The 12,778-nt window shown below is 43.1% G+C and overlaps 1 protein-coding gene across 18 annotated transcripts in view; it reads right to left on the bottom strand.

Annotated features, from left to right (window-relative positions):
- The window catches only part of tspoap1 (TSPO associated protein 1), a 253,328-nt gene that overhangs the window by 175,025 nt on the left and 65,525 nt on the right, over positions 1–12,778 (bottom strand). For 17 of the 18 annotated variants that reach the window (XR_013889276.1, XR_013889277.1, XM_080210342.1 and 14 more), the window contains exon 1: positions 5,100–5,571. The exons of the other annotated variant lie outside the window; for it this stretch is intronic. Coding sequence is in view for 15 of the 17 variants with exons in the window: in XM_080210342.1 (XP_080066468.1) it covers positions 5,100–5,228 (129 nt within the window). In the remaining 2 variants the exon portion in view is untranslated. Of the gene's footprint in view, positions 1–5,099; positions 5,572–12,778 lie in introns of those variants that run through there. 18 annotated transcript variants of the gene reach the window in all.

Genomic DNA, 12,778 nt, shown 5'->3' with positions numbered 1-12,778 from the left:
TCATATCTATCCAAGCTAGAATCCCAGGCTAGCCACATGGACTCCCGCCCATTATGACAAGGTCTGCAAAACACAACAGGCTACAAGATGACAGCAGGTAAAATTGCCGGCTCCAATGCAACCCTCCTCGATGAGCTCAATGCATTCTATGCCCATTTCGAACAAGAATCAGCAAGAACATGCCCTCCACTCTGGAAGCCTCAGATGAATCTGTTTCTGAGGTCACCATTGCCAATGTCAGAGCGGCTTTCTCGAAAGTCAACCTACATAAAGCGACTGGCCCGGATGGGTACTCAGATCCTGCATGGACCAGCTGGCAGGGGTATTTGCAGACCTCTTCCACCTCGCTTTACACCAATCTGAGGTCTCTACTCCCACCTGCGCCAAGAAGGTACATCATCCTTGTACAAAGAAAAGCCAGCTGGCATGCCTTAATGACTATCATCCAGTGGCTCTGACATCCATCATTATTAAGTGCTTCAAAAGGTTAACCACAGCACAAATCAATTCCTGCCTTCCAGACTACCTGGATTCACTACAGTTCGCCTATCGCCGCAACAGGTCCACAGCAGATACCATCTCGCTGGCCCTACACTCAACCCTGGAACAACTGGATAACAAAGACACGATGTCAGACTCCAACTCATAGACTACAACTCAGCCTTTAAAACCATCAGTCCTATCTCCAAACTTCATGGCCTAGGGCTTGGCTCCTCCCTCAGCAATTGGATCCTAGACTTTTTAACCCACAGACTGCAGTCAGTAAGGATAGGCAAAAATATCTCCTCCATGATCATCCTCAACACTGGTGCTCCGCAAGGCTGTGTCCTCTGTCCCTTACTATACTCCTTATATACCTGTAACATTATGGCCAAATTATCCTGCGCCTTGATTTTCAAGTTTGCTGATGACCCCATCGTTGTGGGTCAGATCTCAAACAATGACGAGACGGAGTACAAGAATGAGATACAGAATCTAGTGAACTGTCAATGTCAAGTTTTTTACACAGAGGGTGGTGGGGGCCTGGAATTCACTGCCAGGGGAGGTCGTGGAAGCAGATATGATAATAACTTTTAAGGGGCGTCTTGGCAAATACATGAATAGGATGGGAATAAAGGGATATGGTCCCCGGAAGGGCAGGGAGTTTTAGTTCAGTTGGGCAGCATAGTTGGTGCAGGCTTGGAGGGCCGAAGGGCCTGTTCTTGTGCTGTAATTTTCTTTGTTCTTTGTCTTTTGTCATGAACTTCAGGAAGCATAGTGGAGGGCATGCCCCTGTCTACTTCAATGGGAACAATGTAGAAACATTCGAGAGCTTTTAGTTTTTAGGTGTCCAGATCATCAACAACTTGTCCTGGTGATAAGAACATAAGAAATAGGAGCAGGAGTAGGCCATCTAGCCCCTCGAGCCTGCCCCGCCATTCAATAAGATCATGGCTGATCTGTTGTGGCTCAGTTCCACATTCCCGCCCTCTCCCCATAACCCTTAATCCCCTCTCTTATCAAAAACCCATCAACCCGCGTCTTAAAAATATTTAGCGAGGTAGCCTCCACCACTTCAACGGGCAGAGAATTCCAGAGATTCACCACCCTTTGAGTGAAGAAGTTCCTCCTCAACTCTGTTCTAAACCGCCCCCCCTTTATCTTGAGGCTGTGCCCCCTAGTCCTACTATCCTTTCTGAGCGGGAAGAGTCTCTCCACCTCTATCCTACCCATCCCATTCATCATCTTATACGTTTCAATGAGATCTCCCCTCATTCTTCTAAACTCTAACGAGTACAAGCCTAGTTTATTCAGCCTCTCCTCATAGCTCAACCCCCTCAACTCCGGCATCAGCCTAGTAAACCTCCTCTGCACTCCCTCCAAGGCCAAAATATCCTTGCGTAAGTACGGCGCCCAGAACTGCACACAGTACTCCAGCTGCAGCCTCACCAATGCCCTATACAATGTCCCTCCATGCAGAAAGTCTAGTTAAGAAAGCCCACCAATGCCTCTACTTTCTCAGTTGACTAAGGAAATTTGGCACGTCCACTACAACTCTCACCAACTTCTACAGCTGCACTATAGAAAGCATCCTTTCTGATTGAATCATAACTTGGTATGGCACCTGTTCCATCCAAGATTGCAATAAACTAAAATGGGTCATGAACGAAGCCCAGTCCCATGCTCAAACCAGCCTCCCATCCATTGACACTGTCTACACTTTCCGCTACCTCGAAAAAGCAGCCAGCATAATCAGACCCCATGCACCCTGGATATACTCTCTTCCACCTTTGGGAAAAAGATACAAAAGTCTGAGGATATGTACCAACCGTCTCAAAAACAACTTCTTCCCTGCTGCCATCAGACTTTTGAATGGACCTACCTCACATTAAGTTGATGTTTTTCTACACCCTAGCTATGACTGTCAAACCATATTCTGCACTCTCTTCTTTCTTTCTCTATGTACTGTACGCTTTGTCAGTTTAGCGTGTAAGAAACAACACTTTTCACTGTGTACTAATATATGTGACAATAAATCAAATCAAATCAAATCACTGTGGATACTAAAACCTTCTACTAATATCAAGCCCTTAAAGAAAATTATACCTCAAATTAATTTATTCCCGGGGTTTAAAATGGACAGGCACAGCGGCACAGTGGTTAGCACTGCTTCCTCAAATCGCCAGGGTCCCAGGTTTAATTCCGCCCTCAGGTCACTGTGTGTGTAGAATTTGCTCATTCTCCCTGTGTCTGCGTGGGTTTCCTCCAGGTGCTCCGGAGGAAAGAAGTCCAAAGATGCACGGGTTAGGTGGATTGGCCATGCTAAATTGACCCTGTCAGGGGATTAGCAGGGTAAATATGTGAGGTTATGGGAAAAGGGCCTGGGTGGTATTGTGATCGGTGCAGACCCAATGGGCTGAACGGCCTCTGTAGGGATTATATGATTCTATGAGAAAACTCAGTGTCTGAAGAAAGGAGAAAGAGATTATCTTTAAGAGGATACTACTGAAAGTTGCAATACTTAAAATTGCATATCTGGACATGAACCATGTATTTATGGATTGGAAGTGAAGTTTGATAGCATCAAAATTTGTAGCATTACAGATACTCCAGCACACATGCCTCCATACAAGTGCACGCATATGCTCCTCAATGGTGTTAAAAAAAATCAAAGACCAATAACGATATCACAATGTTCCCTCTGAGCACTCTTAAGCCAGCTCAAGTTACCTCATTTCATTCAGCAGAAACAGATACAGTACACACATTTCCCCGGGGAGTGCTTCCACCGACACGGAGAGAAGACCCGTCACCACTCATAAATCCATTGGTATTGCCTTGTTTAAGAAGCTGCATAATGTATGCAATAAAGCATACAACTGCAGTGCACTGTAAGAGCAGGAGACTGCAAGATATGACAGGGGGAGGACGCTGATGCAACTGGACAGAGCCTAGGACAGGAATGGCAATGCTGCATTGCTGTCTTGGAGCTTTCACTGGGAAATGGAGGAACAGCAATTGAGCCCCTATGTGGCTCTTAGCAGACCTTTCTTATTCAAGGTTCTATGTTGGCACCAGAGTCTCACAATTTCTGTCCTATGTACATAGAGATTGTGCTTAGGCACTTAAAGATACTAGACGAATGCAGAAAGAAAGATGGTCCCACAGACAAATAATATAAATATATCTACATAATTCTGTCAGTGATATCTAGAAAATAACCAATTGCCTGGCTGCTATAATTAAGGAGTTCAGGTGCCATCCTGAAATGCCGGAGGGAAACTCCAGAACAAAATAGCAAGTATCACAAATGGAGGGTTGTAGGGGGATAGTTTTGTTCTTTTAATTTGCTTTGACATCACTTTTTTTTTGTCAAAGGCCTGTGTCAAGGCAGATCGAGGAACAGAAGTAGGCAATTTAATTGCTTGAGTCTGTTTCACCATTCAATGAGATCATGGCTGATCGATGACCTAACTCCACGTACCTGCATTGGCCCCATGTCATTTAGAATCTTTGGTTAACAGAAATTTATGGGAGCATACCAATGCCCGTGATATTTTATTCAGCTGATGCTTGACAAACTCCACTCTGAAGAATTATATTTGAGATCGGATCATTATAGGTCTGCCAAATTCATTCTACGTCAATCAAGAGGAAGCACAGACAACATGTATTTTAGAAATCACACAGCATAGGTTAAGATTTGAAGAATATCACCAGATTTCTTGGCTGTACAGTTTTCAAAGTGAATTTGTGATATGTAGCTAACCAATTGATTAACATGCTGCACAGTGTTATCTCTCTGAAGGTTGCTCCTGCACTAGCATGGTTTTGATGGCAGTGAATGGGTTACTTTAGTCCCTCTTTTGGGCTACATTGACTGTCACAGCACCATATTTTAGAATTACACTCAACACTGTCGACACATTGTCGGACTATTGTGAACTCTATGTATTAATGCACAATGCACTCACATCAAGATGAAACAGCACTCTTTAATTGGGACAGATAGATGAAAACAATGACCTGGCTGAATCTAAATTATCAGCAATGGGGGGGCAGGTGGGTGGAGAAAACATACACAAAACCACAGAAGGATCAAAGACAGATATCCTCCACTCTCTGAACATCTCGAGTTTCTGTCGATTTTGTGCTAATCCTAAAACTGTTGGCCTGCCTTCACTAACATACTGCAGAATGCTTTAGCACATACTCTACATCGTTCAATACCCTTCTTGTAAGATAAACAGTAACAGGCAGAGATCAGTCTGTACCACTTGCTTTAAAGGACCAGCAAAGACCTAACCAGGCAGCTGCAATATTTTGTATAGAGAACATTACTTTGTTTTTTTTGTTTTGAATTTCGATGCAAAAATATTGCCAGTTTTGCAAAGATTTTCTGACTATGGACATCAGGTTCCTGGATGTTCCAGGAACAAGAAGCAGGCACTTTGAGCTGCTCTACCCCACTGCCTGGCAAGTCCGCGACTAGCTTTGCGCAGTCCCCTGCAGCTGGGACAGTCACACTCAGTTCAAACCTTACAGCAACCTGCTGACGTAAAGCTGTCTGTCTGACACATCTGCATCCCCCCTTTTTTGTTGCCATACACAGCTCTTACCTGCTGCAAAGCCTCCATTTCCCATCCATTAATATTTTCACACACAGAGTGGTGCCCTGGTGTCCCCTCAACAGTGACAAAGAGATGTTGCGATGATGACCGCCTCTCCTCCTCTGTCCGTGTCTCCATCCCTGGGTCTGCAGTGAAATGCTGCTCACAGCTTCTGCATCAGCTGCCAGCGTCCACTGATCCCATCATCAACACAAATCTGTCATACATCAAGCACAAAACTCCAGGGTTTTTTTTTTGCCAGTCGGTAACACAAAGGACGGCAATCTGCAGTTTCTATAGAGACAGTGAGTATTAGTAGTGGACTGTGTATTTGAATCTGTCTCAACAACACAGCAGGTTCCTTACAGGCAGCCAGTGTGCATCACAACAGCCTATTTATTCAGCACCCTCCCATCCATCAATAGACATGCTGCTGCTCCTTCAGCCACAGCGTACTAAGATCTGAAGCTGCACTGCAGTGTCAGAGATGTACCTGCGATGCTATTGCTCCCCTATTTGGAACTAATCAACATTAAAACCCACCACTTCATAGCCACCTTCTGCAATCCACCAATCCAGTGTTCCTCTCGGTGCTGCCCAATCAGCAGACAGTGTGTGCCCGTTGCCTGGGTTACAGCATGAGAATGCTGTGTTTGCTATTGATTAGAGAGGTTAGCATACTGCAATACTGAAACGCAGCCCTCAACACACTTCAGAAATGATCCCACTCACTGAAACCTCTCCTGTCAAGAGACCAGTCTGCGACCACAATCCTAAAACGGGACAGAGGAAAACAATTTTAACCCTCGCAGGGGAACAATGACAACCTGCAGCAATCTACGACAGTGAGATAGGCCAGTGTCAAAATTCATCCACAGCAGCTTAGACAGCTTCATGTGTACTGCTGGGGCTCCCCAGCAGCAGCAGAATAAATATGAACTTGTGCTAACTATAGGACTGGAGTTTCATTCAAAGCACAATCTCAATAACTGCTGTTCATTCAAAAAAAAATCAAAATCAAAATATCAAATCAAATCATTATAGACATTTTGCCCAGCTTAAAAACTTCATACATCACATGAAAGAGGAGATGCAGTTTCAGTTCTCAGAAAGAACGCACTGTAATTAGGTAGCTGGCAGCTTTCCTCACAAGCCAGCTATTAGTCCAATAAACCACAATCAGCAAGCTTGCTGCTCCTGCCCCTCTCTCAATAGCCCTGCCATTAAAATATAACTGGAAAGTGCAGAAGGAACATTTCATGCAGAGAGACATAGCACAATATGTACTATACGGCCTCATACCATGTCTGCCAAATACTACACACCTTACATCAGCTATCCTTATCTGAATATCCTGCTATTCCTTACTCCCACATGTACTTATCTCGCTTGAAGGCATCTATGCTATTCACCTCAACAACTCCCTGTGGTAACTGGTTCCATATACCACTCTCTGCATAAAGAAGCTTCTCCTTACACCTTGATTCAACCTATGGACTGACCAAACTCCAATGCAAGTTTAACATAACTCTCCCTCTTTTTAGTTCTATCCAAATGAACCCCAGTGCATTTTTCGGGTCTTGTTAACAAGGCCTTGTTATTACTTCTAATGCTTTTTACCTGCAGATCTCTTAGGCCCGCTACACTAATTAGTCTGATTTTCCATGTAGTAAAATGCACTTGTGCATTTTCACTGATTACATTTCAGATAAGACAGAAAGTGCAAACCACAGATGCAGATCAACATCCACAGTATGTACTATATAAAGGCACTGACACAGCCACAAAAATTATGTCTATAAATGCATGTTCTTGTTAACGTTTCTGGATTTTCATCTCTTCATATTGCAATTCACCCCATCGTCAAAGTAAAGGCACAGGTTGACTGGGGTAGATAATACAAATAGGGTCACAGCTGGATCAGAGGATGTGAGGATTAAGAGTCCCAGTGAGGGCAAGGTTTACAGAGCCAAAGAAAGTGTGCTCAGAAGCAGCTACTGTACCATCCATGGAAGGTTGGGATTCAGAAGGCCCGTACAAAAACCAGATGGTAAACCTGGTATGATTAGACCGACAAATTAGCAGTGAGATCCAAATCCTCCACTTACGAGGTGAAAAAAACCAAACACTGGATTTTAGACTTCAAAAACCAAGGTAAATACAAGCAAAACCAAGTGACAAAAGGCTGCCATAGTTTGACAATAAACAGCATTTTATTCTCTGTAAACAATCTCTTCACTTTCTTGCTTAACAGTCAACAAAAGAAAACAGCCCCCACCACCCCCCCCACCCCACCAAACCACCCCCCCCCCGCCCACCGCCTCAATGTGTCACTGTTCCAGGGTACTGCTGCTTACAGATATCATTTACTCGAGTAGAGTTTGTCACAGAAAAGCACAATTTTTTAATGCACTAACATTTAAGCTGTCATTCGTCTGAATTAAAAGCTTTGAAAATTCAATCTTGAATTTCTTTCAGAGTCTTCTGGGAAAGGCAAATAAAATTAAATTCTCACCGGATGAGAGACAGAACTTTCCATCCTTCAACTCCTATTGATGCAATTGATGTCAACCTTGAAACACAGCAGTTGGGTCAGTCGGCCCCTGGTGCTGTTCCACCATTCAGTGACAGTATTAGAATATTTTACTGTGTTGACGACGTTATGTAAATGCATGTTCTTGTTAGCGAGTTCATGGCTGACCTGTGCCTTAATTCCACTTAACCACCACCCCCTCCCACCCCCAGCTGACAAAAATCTATCGATCTGAAATTTAAAGTTGTTAATTGAGCGAGCATCTATTGATATTTCTGACAAGAGTTCCATATTTCTACCACCCTATGTGGGAAGCAATGTTTCCTAAATGGCCTGTCTCTGATGATAGATCGAAGGGTCTCTTGCTGTGCTGTAATGTCCGCTTACCCTAGATTCCCTCAACAATAGAGGACATTTCTCTCTACCATATCAATTTCTTTCAAAATCCAAAAAACCTCAGTCAAAATATTCCCAGGACCTTATAAATTCCAAAGAATACATGTCTAGTTTATGTAATTTTTTTCTTTATAATTTAAATCCTTGCAGCCTTGGTAACATTCTGATGAATGGGTCTTCCAAGGCCAAAGGGCTGGATTTTCATGGAAGAGGCAGGAAAGTCGAATTGGAAACCTCTAGACTCAGCATGCCCGGTTCATTGAAAAAGGCCACCATATTTTGTTCCAGGAAGGATGTGGTAGGATGGAGTCAGGCTCACTGCCTCAGGAAGCAGGCCCAAGGCACCAATGGACGCAGGCAGTTCACGAGGTTGGCAATCAGAAAACAAGCTTCTGTTTACTAGGATATCAGCCCAGTTTTAATGATGAATGCCAGGCCTCAAACTCTCATTCCTACCCACTTTATATGCCCTACATCCCTCTCGATGCCTCCTTATATTTTCCATGCTCGACATGCCCTCTGATAGTTGCCATATCTGCTCTATGCTCTCATAGCCCATATGCATGCTTATTCATATCCTCCAAGATCCCTCCATACCCCAAATCCTCTCCAGGTTCCCAAATAACCCCCATGCCCCCTCATAATGCATGCCCCTCCCTACTCATGTCTTCTCCAAGCCATTCAAAAAGTTTAAATCTCATTGGGATCTGTTGTGAAAACAAACATCTATTTCAATGACCACATCAAAGCTAGATAATGGTTTAAATAGTCTTTTAAAACTGTTAATTAAACTGTGACCACAGATCCCTGCTAAGACAGGTGGTTTTGAAACTTTTGAACCTCAGCCAAGCATTTGTAATAACCCTAGTTATAAAATAAACCATTGCAGCTCCAGAAAATGAAGTCTATTGAAATTTCAAAACCAGATGGTAATAGTTTTTTCTAAGCCACATCAGGTAGCCTGTCATACACTGTGTTCCAGGAGCAGATGGCTGTCCACCCCTGAAAGGTAGTTGGTCGATGTGTGTGCTGTCTACATTTAACCCATGCCAACAAAAGTTGATGGAAACTGGAATGGGGGGGAGGCGGTGTGGAGAGAGAAAACCAGAATCAGCTCCAACCCAGGATTTTTACAATGCTCCCTGAATCGATGAACATCAATGCCAATATATTGGGTGGAATTCTTCCAATGATCCTGTGATAGGTTTGGAGGCAAGCAGATGTGGAGAATCTGGCGGCATAAAATCATGTTACAATTCTCCCAATGGAGGATTAATGACAGATTGGTCATCCTGCTGGTAGGTGGCGCAAAAACCCATTAGCATCATTTACATCCCATGAATTCTTATTAAAATAGCTGCCGACTGGTGTCTTGTCAGGCCTTTCAATCTTGCCATCATTGTGGTGGAAAAATCACGTTGGCATCAAACCCAATGTTAAAAGATGGTGGCTCTCAGTTTGTCTGAAACTCCGAGATGAGTGCAATAAAACCTTCCATCATAATTCTGTAAAGCTCTTGATGAGCTGTTCACCACCACTGAAGACCAACCAGTTCCTGCCCTCATCTCTAAGCCAAGCTGGTCTTCATGGACAGTATTGTGCTGCTGCACCCATGGATCCTCCTATATCAATGAGTTGGATTAGTGCTGCACCTGGGGTTGGGTGTACAGGGGTTTCCTTTCTTCTTGTGGTCCACACACCAGTGTCTATCGGGACAACACTATACTGTGGGACTCGTGCAGAAACTGCAAAAACATCCGGAATTTGAGAGGGGGCGGGGCGTTGCGCTGTGACTGTGGTGCTGTGGCCTAATACAGACAAGGGTGGCAATGTGGAAGTATTGTTGCACAAGGAGCAGAAGGGACAGCTCAAAGTGGCATGCAGAGGGACAAGGAGGTGAAGAAGATGAACAATGGAAAACAAAGCTGAGGAGAGGAAAGCTGGACCCCAACAACCCTGCACGAAAAGCTCACAAACAAAGGAATCAAATCGATGCATCATTTATGGGAAGGGGATGGATGATGTCTCCAGATGAGGTGGGTAGAGATTCAAGTGGGGCATGGGCACCTCACAGCTTATGGGCTCTGGGAAAAGGAACTGATTTCTTCTTGGGTCTGCAAGCCTTTTCCCTTTGGGTTGCTGACATCCTACACAGTCTGGTGAAGATAGGGGGCTAGAGACAGTGGTACGAGTGTGCTGGTCTGGTATTTAAATATGGCACTGGGACCTTTGTTGGTCTGCCAGGATAGTCAGAAGAGAACTCATTTGTGGCTAATTAATCAGGTTCCAAGTGTAGAATCTAGCATGTGCTCTTGCCATTCTGGTCGATGGGACAGACATTGTTGAAGCCGCCCATGACCGCACCTGTCTCAAAATAGGACAATTTTGCCATTGTTTCAAAACTGTAGTGTTCAGAAGTGTACACAGTAATTCAGATCTGGTTTAACCAGGGCTTTGTATAGCTGTAGCAAGGCTTCCTCACCTTTATGTTTCAGCCCTTCACATATAAAGGCTAACATTCAATGAGACTTTTTGTATTTTTTTGCACCTGACACCACATTTTAGTGATGTGTACAGGTTCCCTAAATCTTTTTCACCACCACTAATCCTAGTTTTTCACCATTTAAGAATGCTCAGATTTATCTTCCTTTTGCTCCAAAATGGAAAGCTTCACAATTATTTTTTTGATTAAAAACACTTTTGCTTATTCACTTAACCCATCAATACGTCATGTCATCAGCAACTTTGAGTGCATAGCTCTACTACATTGTTTAAATTAATAAATAACTATCGTGAATAGTTGAGGCCCCAGCACAAACCCTTGTGGAATATCACTCATCAGTCACATTTTGACCACATACCCATTTTGTCTACTTCTTTCATTGGGCCAATCTCCTAACTTGGTCAATAATTTGCCCACAATTCCATGAGTTTAAACTTTGACCAGTCTTTTAAGTGGAACTTGGATTAAATCTCTTCTGGAAGCCTGCATAAACCACATGCATAGATAGTCCCCTGCCTACTGTCAGTTACTTTCTCAAAAAAAGAATTCAATTAAGTTAGACATGACGTACCCTTTACATATCTATATTGGTCCTCTTTAATCAGCGCAAATCACTTTGACCTTAATTATAGATTTCTTTGACCTCCCCACAACAGATGTTAAACAAACTGGTCTATAATTTCCAGATTTTTCTCTTGCCTTTGTTAAATAATAGGTTACATTTTCAATTTTTCAATCTAAAAAGAGAATTAAAAGGAATGACCAGGCCAGCAGCTGCATGGGAACACTGTCACCTGCAAGTTCCCTGCTAAGTTATGCTTCATACTGACTTGGAACTATATCAGCATTCCTTCACTGTCACTGGGTCAAAATCCTGGAGGTGCCTCCCTAACAACAATCGGGGTCTACCTCCACTACATGGACTTCAGCAAGATCAAGGCAATTAGGGTTGGGCAATAAATGCTGGCCTAGCCAGTAATGTCTACATCCTCAAAAACAATTTTAAAATATTTTAAAAGCTATTGACTTGAGGGTGCCTTGAAAATTTATTGCTCAAGAAATCATAATTACGTCACCTATTTCCTTTAAAATCCATCAAGTCCTGAGAATTTGTTAGTATTTCAGGCTATTACTTTGTCCTGTACTGTTTCCTTGCTTCCAAGTTCCAATTTCCATTTCATTATTAGTTCTTTAGAATGATAGAATATCCTCTTTCACTACCACGAAGACATTCTAAAGTTATTTTCATTTGAACTATTACCTTCATCAATTTGAAAGGGCCAACAATACCCTTAGCTACCATTTTTCTTCTATTTGGATTGATTGTATGGAGTCATAAAGACTCTAAGGATCTTCCAAAATAGCAAGTGGGACACAGATGCAGAAGTCCTGCTCCCACATCCAACAGAACCCATTTTTACTGGCAGGGAAAGGGACGGGATGTGAATCACACAAAGGCAATTCAAACTCAGCAGGGTCATGGACCCCATTTTAGTTGCTGCAAGGGCCTTAACCCAAGTGTGGGAGTAATTAACTTATGGAGTAAGTGTAAAGGCTCTTGAATGGTGGGGAAGGTATGTTTAACAGTTGTGATGCAATATCTTTTTAAAAGCTTTATTCTTTGAACTTAAGAAAAAGGTGTCAGTGAGAGATTAAAAAATTCTGTTCCAGCAATTAAAATAACTGTTTGTTTATATTTCCCCAAGGGCTCTGATTTCCAAAAGCTATAACTATCTCAGCAGGGGACTTCTAAATTCACAGTTTAACTGACAGCTCAAGGAGACTGTTAAATGATTGATTATTTTTGATGTGAAGTAATACATTGAATTAACCACTTTAAGCAAAATGAAAGGATTGAACAGACTTTTATATGGAATGTTTTTTATAGTAGTGAAGGCTGAATACATTTTTAAACTTTATATTACCTCATCTCAACATGGTTAATGAGATCTGCCAATTGTGAATATTAGGTGTATTGGCACAGAAGGTGTAAGGGACCGTGGGGGTAGAGGTGAGGAGTGGGCAGAGAGTGTTAGGGTATGCGGGAGGATGGATGGATGGCCTCAAATTTAATGAAACAACGAGGACTAATTCCCAGAGAACCCAGGCAGCTCTTTTAACCTCAGCACATGGCTGTCCCTGTGGCCACCTTTGATTTGCTACCAGGGAGTGGCAGGGGGAAGAGGGACTGTACCCCACACCCACCTCCTGGAGTGAAAGTTGGGTCTGATGATGTATCTTTTACCAAGGCTGGTT

This window comes from Carcharhinus amblyrhynchos, chromosome 23 (genome assembly GCF_965287045.1).
Source record: "Carcharhinus amblyrhynchos chromosome 23, sCarAmb.v2.hapA, whole genome shotgun sequence".
Classification (NCBI taxonomy): Eukaryota; Metazoa; Chordata; class Chondrichthyes; order Carcharhiniformes; family Carcharhinidae; genus Carcharhinus; species Carcharhinus amblyrhynchos.
This window is presented reverse-complemented; position numbering and strand designations above follow the sequence as displayed.